Below are 14,624 nucleotides of genomic sequence, written 5' to 3' on the forward strand. Positions count from 1 at the left end.
TTTTTATTGTTGGTTGTTCAAAACATTACATAGTTCTTGATATATCATATTTCACACTTTGATTCAAGTGGGTTATGAACTCCCATTTTTACCCCGTATACAGATTGCAGAATCACATCAGTTACACATCCATTGATTTACATGTTGCCATACTAGTGTCTGTTGTATTCTGCTGCCTTTCCTATCCTCTACTATCCCCCCTCCCTTCCCCTCCCCTCCCCTCTTCTCTCTCTACCCTCTCTACTGTCATTCATTTCTCCCCCTTGTATTTCTAAAATTCACTCAAACTCACCTAATTATCTCTTATACTTATATCTGGTAAGCATCCACTAAATGTTACAGTATTAATTTAATCTAATGGAATTGTCTCCCAAAATTGCACTACAGTTTCACAGTAAGAATGGCACTATGCCATGGAAATATATGTGTCCTTATAGAGCTGTCATTGGTCTAGATGTATAGGATGATGATGTTCAAGGAATTGTTGCTATAGCTACCTCCTTCAGAATTACCCTACAAAAATTAATTTGTTGTTCATTGATTGTTTAAATGTAGCTGATACATAAAGTTTATGTATAATACGAGATTCAATTATAAACAAGTATATATTGAGCATGCATTATATGCCAGACACTGTTCAAAGTGCTTAAGTATCATTAAGTAACAAAACAAAGATTCCCACAATTGTGCAGCTTTGCATTTTCCTTGGAGGAAGTAAAATAACATAAGTAATTTATATAGTATAATAGATAATGATATATGCTGTGGACAAAGGTAAAGTAAGATCAGCAATGCCTGAAGGAAGGTATTGTGAACATCATTAAGCTAAGCATATTATTGCAGTGATGTCTATTACATAGAAAATAAGAAAATAAAGCAATGAGAATGAGGCCAGGCAGATTACTAAATCTAGGTAGTAGTCTAGAATTCATTTCTATAGTGAGCATTATGTGCAGGACACTCTGATTTACTTTGAAGGGTAAAGTTGATCAAAGATGAATTAAATGTTGACTCTTGCCCTCAAGACCTATTGCAATTAATGAGGAAAGACAGATATGTAAACAAAACTAAATAGTAGTTCTAAACAGCAATATACATATGGTTGCTGAAAGGAAAAAGCAATTGATTTGTCTGGGAGATGAACCAGGAAAGCAGAGAAAGGTTTAGCCCAAGCAAAGTTTTTACAAAGGGTAAAATAAGATTGATAAAATATAACAAAGAACTTTTCTTTGAAAATAGAGAAGATTCGGATGACTGTGAGGAAGAGGTTAATGTAATCCCATTTGTCTCTTTTTGCTTTTGTTTCCATTGCTTTTGGGTTCTTTTTTTTTTTTTTTTAAATTCCTTATACATTCTCCAATTTTTTTCCTAGTAAGCATCTAATTTCATTCTTTTGCATATAGATATTTGCCTTTCCCAGACCATTTACTGAAGAGACCATCCTTTCCCCTTTGTGAGTTTTCAGCCCTTTTATTGAAGATCAGATGGCAACCGATATATAGTTTCATTTCTGGGCTTTCTATTCTATTCCACTGGTATGTGTGTCTTTTTATGCCAACACCATGTTGTGTTGATTACTGCAGCTTTGTATAGTATATTTTATGTCAGCTAGTATAATGCTTCCTGCTTTGTTCCTTTTGCTCAAGATTACTTTGGCTATTCAGGATCTTTTGTGTTGCCATACAAATTTTAGCATCTTCTTTTTTCTGATTCTCTGAAGTATATCATTGGCATTTTGATAGAGATTTCATTGACTAGAGATTATTTTGGGTGGTATTGACTTTTAATATTGTTGATTCTTCCAACCATGAGCACAGGATATTTTTCCATTTTGTGTGTACATATTGCCTTTAATTTCTTTCATCAGTATTTTTATTATTTCCATTGTAGAGCTGTTTCATCTTCCTGGTTAAATGTATTCCTAGGATTTTATTGACTGATTGATTTTTGTGGCTATTGTAAATGGGATTGCTTTCTTTATTTCTTTTTTAGATAATTCACTATTGGTATATGGAAACATAACTGATTTTTAACATTGATAATGTATCCTGCAACTTTGCAGAATTTGCTTATTTGCTAATGTTTTTAAGTAGAATCTTGGAGGGATTTTTTTGTATAAAAGATCATGTCATCTATAAACAGCAAGAGTTTAACTTTTTCATTTCAAATTTAGATGCCCTTTAATTCTTTTTCTTGCCTGATTGCTGTGGCTAGGACTTCCAGTAATACATTGGATAAAAGTGGTAGAAGTGGGTATCCTTATCTAGTTCTAGCTTTTAAGATTTTATTTGAATATTAAAATGTGAATAGAAGAGTCTCATTAACCTTCTTTCAAATAAATTACTCTTCAGTTTATCAGCTTAAAAAGTAAGTCTTTATTTTCTTATTAAAAAATAAATAAATAAAACATTTTAGGCTTTGGGGCCAGGGGAGGTGGTGTTATTTTTATTTTAGTGCTTGGAACTCAGCACAACATAAAAAAATAAATGTCATGCTATCCATTTACAACTATTAAAAAAAGTTAAAACAACAAACCATGGGGAGCCAGGCACAGTGATGCACACCTATAATCCCAGTGGCTTAGGAGACTGAGGCAAGAGGATCAAAGCCAGCCTCAGCAACTTAACAAAGCCTTTAGCAACTTACTGAGTCTATCTCAAAATAAAAAATAAAACAGTCTAGGGATGTGGCTCAGTGGTTAAGAGGCCTTGTTCTGATACAGTCCTGACATTTTTCACTAACAATTTTGTTATATTTATTGAGTGAATAAATGAATGAGAAAGTTAATGAATGAATGTCATCTCCCAAGGTCAATCACCATTAACAACTTATTTGTGAGTGTATGGATATAACTTTACTTACTTTCATCAAGCTTGTTTCCTTACATTGAGAGAATTCTAGGCTGTTTCCTTTTCGGGCTCATTTATAATCAGCTATAGGTAAAATAATATATGTCATAGGTGGTAAAAGTGGATTATAAAATCTACAAAGCAAAGCACCATGTCATTTTCTATAACTCTCAACATATGATGCAGTTTCTTACTTATAAAAGTACTCTCTAGGAATTTGATGGCAAAACATTTGAGGGCAGCAACCATAAAAAGATAAGCCATCAATAATGAGAAGATGGTATCTAATATTTTCAAGGAAAAAAACACAGATACTCAAGAATTTATTGAAATTTGAGACATTCATGTAAAGTGAATTTTTCATTTCACTGTTAATTTTCAGGAGAAACATGTTTACTATTTCAATAACAACGAAACTTCCCTTTTGATGCAGCTTTCATGATTAGGCAGGCATTCAGAAGCACAATGACATTTCAAGTTCTTGGACTGGCATTTTATTTATTTTTCACTTTAAATCAAATAGTTTTTACCATATACAACTTAATAAAATGAGATTTTTATGTTTATCTAGTTTGTTTCTGTTTGCTATTTGAATAAGAAATATTATATTATATTCCTCTATTTAAGGTTATAGAACTTCTTAGCAAATACAGACTTGTGATGTTCTGTCTTAAAGCTGCAATCAAAATGAAAGCACAAGTTTAAAAAAATGTAGTTAGCTTTTTAATGGCATAAAATGTGTGCATATTATATATTAAACATATGTAGTTTGGGTTTGGTTTGGTACGGTACTGGGGATTGAACCCAGGGACACTAAACCACTGAGCCACATCTCCATTCCCTTATTTATATTTTATTTAGAGACAGGGTCTTGCTGAGTTTCTCGGGGCCTTGCTAAGTTGCTCAGACTAGCTTTGAACTTGTAATCCTCCTGCCTCAGTCTCCCAGTTGCTGGGTGTGTGCCACTGAGGCTGGCTCCACACATGGTCATTTGTGTTGGAGTGAATTTACAAATTAAGATTATAAGTTTTGCAAGATATAGAGTAGGTAAAGGAATTTTCATATTTTAACTTAATTTTTCTTTCTTGTCAGCCACCAGCTCTGCCCACTTGGAGGATCTTGCATACTTGGATGAGCAAAGACATACACCTTTGAGAACTTCTCTTCGAATGCCAAGACAGAGTATGGGTGGTGCACGCACACAGCAGGATTTAAGAGGTTAGAACCATGGAAGGGCTTTAGGGATACCTGGTAACAAATGAAAATGGGCAAAAGTCCAAAAGTTCCATTTTTTCCCCATATCCAAACTTACTTAAGCCTCCCTTAAATAATTAATATTTCAATTATTATTTAATATTCATAATTCAATATTTATTAAATTTTATTATTTAGTAATTAGATCATAGAGATTTTAGCATATGACTAATTAATTCTATAAATAGATTGGTGATTACAAATATTTCTATAATAAGAATAATCCCTGAAAGCAACAAGTCCTTGAAATTCCGAAAGAAAACAAATGTTAAAGACTGGAGGAAATAACTTTTTGAAGATGGAGGATTTCAGATTAACTGTTGACCAACTTCAGCCCTAATCATATTGTTCGACTACATTGAACTTTGTACTTAGAATTATGTATTTAGAATTGAGAGAATTTTTTTCATTTTCATTCTAATGGCCATTCCTTGTAACATGCAATACTTTATTTTCTTGGAGTTTCCAGCAATACCTCTAATTCTTTCCTAGCAACAACTTATCCTTTCCCACTTAGGCACCTGAATTTTTGTGTATTTGTTGTTTTTTGTTTTGTATATTAGAGATTGAACCTAGGAGCACTTAACCTCTGAGCCACATCCCCAGCCTTATTTTTATTTTGTATTTTGAGACAGGGTCTTTCTGAGTTGCTCAGGGCCTCACTAAGTTGCTGAGGCTGGCTTTGAACTCATAATCCTCCTGCTTCAAATCTCCCAAGCTGCTGAGATTACAGGCATGTACCACTGTGCCCAGCCTATTTCTTTTATCTTCTTTGTGGCCATGCTACATTCTTCTACAAGCAGGAACCTGATCTTTTCAGATTTTCATTTTGTTATAATAATGGTCTGGTTAAAGCGTGTATTATTGGTATCTGTGCCTCTTGTTTACTCAGAATGTACCAAACTGCCTCTGATAGTTTTAGCAGGTCTATTTTCCTCTAATAAATAGTGATCCATAATTTTACTGTATCAAGCATATTTTTTATCTTATATATTTTTTCATCTTTCCTTTGCTTTCCCTCTTCTCCCTTGTCCTATATCCTGCCCTAAGCAGGGCAGGATGCTTAACTCCCACAGGAAGAAATTTATACATGGCTGCTGTCCATTTTGCTAACAGTTTTTCAGTGATGGTTAAGGAAATAGTGTAAAATAATTGATTGTATGGCTACAGTTACCACACTTCCATCAAAATAGTTGATGGCCTCAGTCATAGTTTCAGTTCCTAAACCTTTTTGTCCATCCTGATTGCTGCTTGGTATAGGCAGTTGTGTGTTTCCAGTCCAGAAAATGGAATTATGTCAAATACTACTTTAGATTATATCCAAAGCCTGAATAAATTTACCAAATAATTTATTTGTGCAAAGACCACAGTGCACTACACCATAATAAAGAAAATTAGACAGAACTACTGATTTATTCAGACATTCAAATTTATTTGAAAATCTGCCACATTGTCATCCCCTTGCATTTCACTACTGAAAAAATACTGATGTTATTAATATTATTTTTCATTTTTTAAAAATTATTGCATCATGGGTGTTATACTACATGGAAAACAAAATCAACCGATTTCAGTTGTGTTATTTTGGGAATTCTTCATTTTGAGTTATACTGATACTTGATAGCACATTTCTGCTTCTAGTATCTAAAGGTTTAATAAATTTTTGACAGACACGTTTTAACTTGATATTTGCACACAGATATCAGTTGTATCTAAAATATAACAAGATATTTTCCATTATATTGCACTTCAGCCAGAACATTTAGTCAAACAACAAAACTACGTCCAAAAATTTTTTTCAAACATACTTACTTCTTTAGGAAGTTCTCCATCTGAGTAATGTATTTATAATAATACTAATTTCATAATCCTTACAGGAAGTGTCTTGGCTTACTTTTTATGTTAACACTTATGCTGAAGTTTGTCCAGTGATGAAAGTGCTATAATATTTGTGTTTCAGTTCCTTGGTGTTATCTTTATTTTTCAAGAGCTTCTCTCTCTCTCTCTCTCTCTCTCTCTCTCTCTCTCTCTCTGTGTGTGTGTGTGTGTGTGTGTAAGTTATAGATGGACACAATACCTTTATTTTATTTGTTTATCTTTCTAATGTGTTGCTCAGGATCAAACCCAGTGCTTCACAAATGCTAGGCAAGTGCTCTACCACTGAGCCATAACCACAGCCCCAAGAGCTTTTCTCTTAACAGTCTAAATGGTTAGAACATGCCATTCAAGTAGGTGCATTGATCCATTGATCCATTTTGGAATACTGACGTCTTCTAAGTTAACATATTCTAATTCAGAACTTAGAGGCCCTGGAGAATAATCTTATCTTAGAAGGTAATATGTTATCTTAGTCACTGTTTACAAATGAATTGTATGACTTATTATGACTTAAAGCACATTAAGAAGAAAAGAAAACAAACTTGAAAAGAAAAACTTCCCTTAGGTTTCTGTAGTCCTCCTTGGCAGCCTTTATAACTTGTGATTATTATAGCCAAATATTGCACTTTATTGTAAGAAAATATTTAGATTGTTTCCCTGGAATAATTTTTTAAAACATGTTACATCATACTTTATAATTTTCAAGTAAAAGAACATATAAGTTGCAGCCATATTTCGGTTTTACATCCTTTTATTCTAATTATTATCAAAGTAGAACTATCTTATTCCCCAAAAGTAAAAAAATAATATGAGCTTTTTAAAATATGCATGAAAGTGTATATTTCCACATTACAGGTATCTTTCTACATTTTAAAGTATTACTCAGGTTCTCTGAAATAGTATTTTAGTCACAATTCCAATATTAAATGATTCTGGATCTTTAGAAATTATATTTGATATTCTTGTACACTGTGGTATATCCAGAGGTAACTAAGTTTATTGACTGATTCCAAATATAAAAACTGTCTGAAATAATGTCTGCCAGAGAAAAGTCTTAAGAGCATTTTGAGATGGCAGGCATTTATTGGAGTTTCATATAGATAGAGTTTTGCACTATTCTGTTTAGAGCGGTGTTTCTCAAACTTTTTGGTCCCAGGACCCCTTTACACTCTTAAAATATTGTGGATGACTCTAAAAAGCTTCTTATTTATATGGATGAAATTGGTATTTACCATATCATAAATTAAAACTAATATACAAAATATTAGTTTTTAACTGTTATATATAATAATGTATTTTTAAATAATACAGATTTTTTAAAATATCCATATATTTATTTTTTATAAACAGCAATAGATGTATTCATTGCATGTTAATATCATGTAAGCTATGGAAAATTCCACTGTACATTTGTGAGAGAATAACAGTAGAAAAAGAAAAATAGTCTCTTATAAAAATAATTTTGACTTTGAGGACCACGAGAACATGTCCTGAGAACCCCCAAGGATAACCATTTCACACTTTAAAAATCAATAGTTTATAGAGTATGCCATTGTAGTTGAAGATAAGTTTTGCCTCAAGGAACATACAGTCTGTTTACAGAAATGGAAAAAAAAAGTTGTTGGAAGTTGCTCATGAACATAGCTAAAAAAAAAAAAAGAGCATAGGCACAGTTTAATAACTGCCTTAAATAACTGAATTGTTTAATCTGAATTTTGACTTCTGATGTAGAAATTGTTGGAGATTTGGATCTTTTACTAGGGTGCCAATATCTGCTTCATTAGTAAAAAAATCAGATTTTTTAAAACTTTTCAAGGCAGCTGTTTTGAACAACTGTTCTACTGAAATTGATACTTCCAGAAACCTAACCCAACAGTGGGGAGAAGGTCACATAAGTGCACTGTTCAGGATCACTTTGCAGCAAGTTAGCAAATTTCTAGCTGTCAGCCATCCAAAAGCTTGAGCTGTAATGCTAAAATAGTGCCTTTTCTAGTCCAAAAGTCTAATATTTTTGATGGGTACAACATTGAATTAATTTAACTTTATTAAAAATTTTAATTCAGGCTGGGATTGTAGTTCAGTGATAGAGTTCTTGCCTACCATGTGTGAGGCATTAGGTTCAATTCTCAGCACCATATATAAATAAGTAAAATAAAGGACCATTGACAATTAAAACAAAAAAATATATAAAAAAATTAACTCAAGGCTTTAAAATTATTTTGGAATTCTACCTTTTAATTTAATCACCATTATGTTAGTATGAAGTTGTGCTTAGAAATTATCTACCTGAAACCTCTTAACTTTGTTTGACCATCTTAATGAAATCTCTTAATCCACAGAAAAAGAAACTATATTTGCTGCTTATTGAAAAGAATGAAGAGCTAATTGGATTTTATGAATAAGTGTAATAACTTGTTAAAGGGAACCAGTAGGAGTTAAAAGTATACAAAGCAAGTGCTAGCATGATGACTTCATATAGTAGTTACTTGTGGAAAATTAATAACAAATTATTAATAAGCCCCTAACCTGCCTGGTGTTAAATTATAATCACACACCTCTGCTCAAAGACATTACGCATTACTAATTAAAATTTCATTTTTCAATATACATTGGTTTTCTTACGACTTACTAAATCCCATTATGTAAAGGTCATTCAGAGACTGTGATTGGTTAATTGTGGCTTTAATGGAGGATGGAGGGCATACGTGTAGATGATAGTCTGATTCACTGGCAAAATTGATGTGAAATTGTCCCTGACACAGTTAACTTGGCTTTGTCAAAGTAATGAGTTTAATTTTTATCAAATAAAATCAATGCCTCACACTGTTTATAAGTCCATTACTTTTCTGAAACAATGAATCCTTTATGAAGCTGACTAAGAAGCATGTCACAAAGCTAAATGCTCTTGAATTAGCCCATGAGTCACACACCCCTGAGGTTGCTTAGTCATCTTATTGCCTGGCTGAGTCTCACATTTACAAGGGACTATTTCCATCAATCTTTTTTATCTCATTGTTCATTATTTTATTTTTACAAGATTAAATTTTCTTCTTAGGTAAATTCAAAATCCAGAGATAAGGCCACATGCATGAAACTACCTATATAAAAATGTTAGATGGGCAGATTATAAGCTTTATGAGGGTTTTCCCTTCACCCCTATCCAGCTCTTTTGCAAAGACCCCCAAAAGTTGAAAATGCAATACTTATCCCAAGTACCACCAAAAAATAAAAATTTAAAAGTAAAACCAAAAAGAAAGGAAAATACAAAAGTTAAACTAAATGTTTTTGAATGTCTGTTAGAAACTAGTCTGTACTTTTTTGAGTAGTCTGATTATAGTTTTTTAAAACAAGTCACTACTTCTTAAAGTAGCTCCAAATACACACAAATCTGGTTATTATGTAAACCAGTTTTATTTGGTAAATTACACTTTAGAGTTGGAAAGCACAGACAATAGCTACTATACAAGAAGTTCCCCCACAAGAACTGAACGAGAGAAATAACCTCTGAGAAAAGAAGAATCTATATAAGTCACTTAATCTTCTAAGTGGCACATAATGACCTCTTACATTAAAGAAAACCTGTGGCATAACATGAAAGAAATTCTGACATCTAACTCTATGTGATATAAATCACTGAAAATTTTTTTGCTTTCTTTTTAAAATTTATTTATCTGGTGTAATTTGTTATACATGACAACAAAATGCCTTTCAATTCATAGTACACATATAGAGCACAATTTTTCATGTCTCTGGTTGTACACAAAGTAGAGTCACACTATTTGTGTCTTCACACATGTACTTGGGGTAATGATGTCCATCTCATTCCATCATCTTTTCTACCCCCCAGCCCCCTCCCTACCCCTCCCTTCCCTTTGCCCTGTCTAAAATTCCTCCATTCCTCCCATGCTCCCCCAGCATCCACATTATGAATCAGCATCCTCATATCAGAGATAACATTCTGCATTTGTTTTTTGGGGATTGGCTTACTTCACTTAGCTAATATTTTCCAACTCCATCCATTTACCTGCAAATGGCATAATTTTATTGTCTTTTAATGCTGAGTAATATTCCATTGTGTATATATACTGCAGTTTCTTTATTCATTCAGCTACTGAAGGGCATTTAGTTTGGTTCCACAATTTAGCTATTGTGAATTGTGCTGCTGTAAACATTGATGTGGCTGAATTACTATCATACGGTGGTATAAACCAAGGAGTGGGATAGCTGGGTCAAATGGTGGTTCCATTCCAAGTTTCCCAAGGAATCTCCATACTGCTTTCCATATTAGTTGCACCAATTTGCAATCCCACCGGCAATGTATGAGTGTGCCTTTCTCCCCACATCCTCACCAACACTTATTGTTGTTTGTATTCTTAATAGCTGCCATTCTGACTGGAGTGAGATGAAATCTTAGAGTAGTTTTGATTTGCATTTCTCTAATTGCTAGAGATGTTGAACATTTTTTCATATGTTTATTAATTGAGTGTATGTCATCTTCTGAGAAGTATCTGTTCAGGTCCTTGGCCCATGTATTGATTGGGTTATATGGTTTTTTGGTGTTAAGATTTTTGAGTTCTTTATATATCCTAGAGCTTATTGCTGTATCTAATGTGCATGTGGTAAAAATTTGCTCCCATTCTGTAGGCTCTCTATTCACCTCACTGTTTCTTTTACTGAGAAGAAGCTTTCTAGTTTGAATCCATCCCATTTATTGATTCTTGATTTTATTACTTGTGCTATAAGAGTCTTATTAAGGAAGTTAGGGCCTAATCCAACATGATGGAGATTTGGGCCTACTTTTTCTTATATTAGGCGCAGGATCTCTGGTTTAATTCCTAGGTCTTTTATCCTCTTGAGTTGAGTTTTGTGCATGGTGAGAGATAGGTGCTTAATTTAATTTTGTTGTATATGGAGTTCTAATTTTCCCAGCACCATTTGTTGAAGAGCCTATCCTTTCTCCAATATAGGTTTTTGGCACCTTTGTCTAATATGAGATAATAGTATGTATGTGGGTTTGTTTCTGTGTTCTCTATTCTGTACCACTGGCCTACCAGTCTATTTTGGTGCCAATACCATGCAGTTTTTGTTACTATTGCTCTGTAGTATAGTTTAAGATCTGGTATAGTGATGCCACCTCCTTCACTCCTTTTTTTTTTTTTTTTTTTTTTTTTTTTTTTTGGTGCTGGGGATTGAACCCAGGGCCCTGTGTATGCAAGGCAAGCACTCTACCAGCTGAGCTATATCCCCAGCCCTTGCTTTACTCTTCTTCCTAAGGATTGCTTTAGCTGTTCTGGGTCTCTTATTTTTACAGATGAATTTCATGACTGCTTTTTCTATTTCTATGAGGAATGTCTATTGGGATTTTGACTGGAATTGCATTATGTCTGTATAGTGCTTTTGGTAGTATGGTCATTTTGACAATATTAATTCTGCCTATTTAAGAACAGAAGATGTTTCCATCTTCTAAGGTATTCTTTAGTTTCTTTAGCATTCTGTAACTTTCATTATAGAGGTTTTTTAATCCTCTTTCATTAAGTTGATTCCCAGGTGTTTTGTATTGTTTTGTATTTTCTTGAGGCTATTGTAAATGAAGTAGTTTTCCTAGTTTCTCCTTCTCATGATATGTCACTGATGTACAGAAATGCCTTTGATTTATTGGTGTTGATTTTATATTCTGCTACTTTGCTGAATTCATTTATTAGTTCTAGAAGTTTTCTGATGGAATTTTTTGTATCTTCTAGGTATAGAATCATATGGTTGGCAAATATCGATAATTTAAGTTCTTCTTGTCAGTATCCCTTTAATTTCTTTCATCTGTCTAATTGCTCTGGCTAGTTTCAAAAACTGTGTTAAATAGAAGTAGTGAAAGAGGGCATCCCTGACCTGTTCCAGTTTTTAGAGGGAATGCTTTCAGTTTTTCTTCATTTGGAAAGATGTTGGCCTGGGGCTTAGCATAGATAGCTTTTACAATGTTGAGATATGTTCCTGTTATCCCTAGTTTTTCATGTTCAAAACACATGAAAGGGTACTATATTTTGTTGAATGCTTTTTCTGCATCTATTGAGATGATCATTTGATTCTTATCTTTTAAGTCTATTGATGTGATGAATTATATTTATTGATTTCCGTATGTTGAACCAACCTTGCATCGCTGGGACGAACCCCACTTAATTGTTGTGCCCAACTTGGTTGTTACGTGTTTGTTTTCGATTTGCCAGAATTTTATTAAGAATTCTTGCATCTATGTTCATTAGCAATATTGGTCTGAAGTTTTCTTTCTTTGAGGTGTCTTTGTCTGGATTTGGAATTAAGGTGATATTAGCTTCATAGAATGAATTTGGTAGTGTTCCCTCTTTTTCATTTCATGAAATAATTTGAGGAGTATTGGTGTTAGTTCTTCTTTGAAGGTCTTGTAGAACTCAGCTGTGTATCCATCGAGTCCTGGTTGGTAAGCTTCTGATGACGTCTTCTATTTCATTGCTTGAAACTGATCTGTTTAACTTGTGTATATCATGCTGATTCAGTTTGGGAAAATCATATGACTCTAGAAATTTGTGTCTTCGATATTTTCTATTTTATTGGAGTACAAATTTTCCAAATAATTTCTAATTATCTTCTGTATTTCTGTAGCATCCTTTGCAATATTTCCTTATTTTTATCACGGATGTTAGTAATTTGAGTTTTCTCTCTCCTTCTGTTTGTTAGCATAGCTAAGGGTTTATTAATTTTATTTATATTTTCAAAGAACCAACTTCTTGCTTTGTCAATTTTTTCAGTTGTTCCTTCTGTTTCAATTTCATTGATTTCAGCTTTATTTTATTATTTCCTGTCTTCTACTGCTTTGGGTGTTGATTTGTTCTTCTTTTTCTTGGGCTTTGAGATGTAATGTTAGGTCATTTATTTGTTGACTTTTTCTTCTTTTAAGGAATGAATGCCATGGAATGAACTTTTCTCTTAGTACTGCCTTCATAGTGTCCCAGAGATTTTGATACGTTGTATCAGTGTCCTCATTTACCTCTAAGAATTTTTTAATCTCCTCTTTGATATCTTTTACAACCCATTGTTTACTCATTAGCATATTATTTAGTCTCCAGGTGTTGGAGTAGCTTCTATTTTTTATTTTTCATTGATTTCTAATTTTATTTCATTATGATCTAAAGGAATGCAGGGTAGTATTGCTTTGTGGCATCACATATGGTCTATTTTAGAGAAGGATCCATGTGCTGCTGAGAAGAAAGTGTATTCACTCATTGATGGATGAAATATTCTGCATATATCTGTTAAGTCTATGTTATTGATTGTATTATTGAGTTTCATAGTTTCTTTGTTTAGCTTTGGTTTGGAAGATCTATCCAGTGGTGAAAGAGGTGTGTTAAAGTCACCCAGAATTATTGTGTTGTGGTCTGTTTGACTCTTGAACATGAGAAGAGTTTGTTTGACGAACCTAGATGCTCCATTTTGGGGGGCATATATATTTATAATTATTATATCTTGTTGATGTCTGTTTCTCTTAAGCAGTATGAAATGTCTTTCTTTATCCCTTTGGGTTAACTTTGGCTTGAATTCTGCTTTATTTGATATGAGGATGGAAACCCATGCTTGTTTCTGCAGTCCATGTGAGTGGTATGTTTTTTCCCAACCTTTCACGTTCAGTCTGTGGATGTCTTTACCTATGAGATCAGTCTCTTGAAGGCAGCATATTGTTGGGTTCTTTTTTTAAATCAATCTGCCAGTCTATGTCTTTTGATTGGTTTTTGATTTGATTTTTAGGCCATTAACATTCAGGGTTATTATTGAGACATGATTTGTATTCTGGGTCATATTTGTTTTTTTTTTTTTTTAAGTATTTAACTTGACTTGGTTTCTCCTTTGATTAGTATTTCCTTTAATGTAATACCTCCCTTTGCTGATTTTCATTGTTGTTTTTCGTTTTCTCACAAAATATTTTGCTAGGGATGTTCTGTAGTGCAGGCTTTCTAGTTGTAAATTCTTTTAACTTTTGTTTGTGATGGCAGTTTTTTATTTTGTCATCAAAAGCTTAATTTGGGGGGCTGGAATTGAGGCTCAGCGGTAGAATGCTCGCCTCTCACGGGCGGGACCCGGGTTCGATCCTTAGTACCACATAAAAATAAGTGCATTGTGTTGTGTCCATCTACACCTAAAAAATAAATATAAAAAAAGCTTAATTTTGCTGGATATAAGATTCTTGGTTGGCATCCATTTTTTTTCAGAGCTTGCTATATGTTGTTCCAGGATCTTCTAGCTTTCAGGGTCTGCATTAAAAACATCTGCAGATATCCAAATTGGTTTCCCCCTATATGTAATCTACTTCCTTTCTCATGTGGCTTTTAAAATTCTCTCCTTATTCTGTATACTAGGTATTTTCATTATAATGTGCCTTGGTGTGGATGTATTGTGATTTTGTACATTTGGTGTCCTGTAAGCCTCTTGTATTTGATTTTCCAATTCATTCTTCATGTTTGGAAAATTTTTGTGATATTATTTCATTGTAGATTGTTCATTCCTTTGGTTCAGAACTCTTTGCCTTCCTCTATCCCAGTTCCTCTTAAATTTGATCATTTTATATTATCCCATAATTCTTGAATGCTCTGCTCGTGATTTCTTGCCATCTTCACTGTGTGG

The 14,624-nt window shown here is 33.3% G+C and overlaps 1 protein-coding gene across 8 annotated transcripts in view; it reads left to right on the forward strand.

Moving 5' to 3' along the window:
• Tanc2 (tetratricopeptide repeat, ankyrin repeat and coiled-coil containing 2) overlaps positions 1-14,624 on the forward strand; it is a 429,902-nt gene that overhangs the window by 274,130 nt on the left and 141,148 nt on the right. For all 8 annotated transcript variants that reach the window (XM_048798117.1, XM_048798120.1, XM_048798121.1 and 5 more), the window contains one exon: positions 3,942-4,067. In XM_048798117.1, the coding sequence (XP_048654074.1) occupies positions 3,942-4,067 (126 nt within the window). The remainder of the gene's footprint in view (positions 1-3,941; positions 4,068-14,624) is intronic.

The sequence above is a fragment of the Marmota marmota genome, unplaced genomic scaffold (genome assembly GCF_001458135.2).
Source record: "Marmota marmota marmota unplaced genomic scaffold, marMar, whole genome shotgun sequence".
NCBI lineage: Eukaryota > Metazoa > Chordata > Mammalia > Rodentia > Sciuridae > Marmota > Marmota marmota.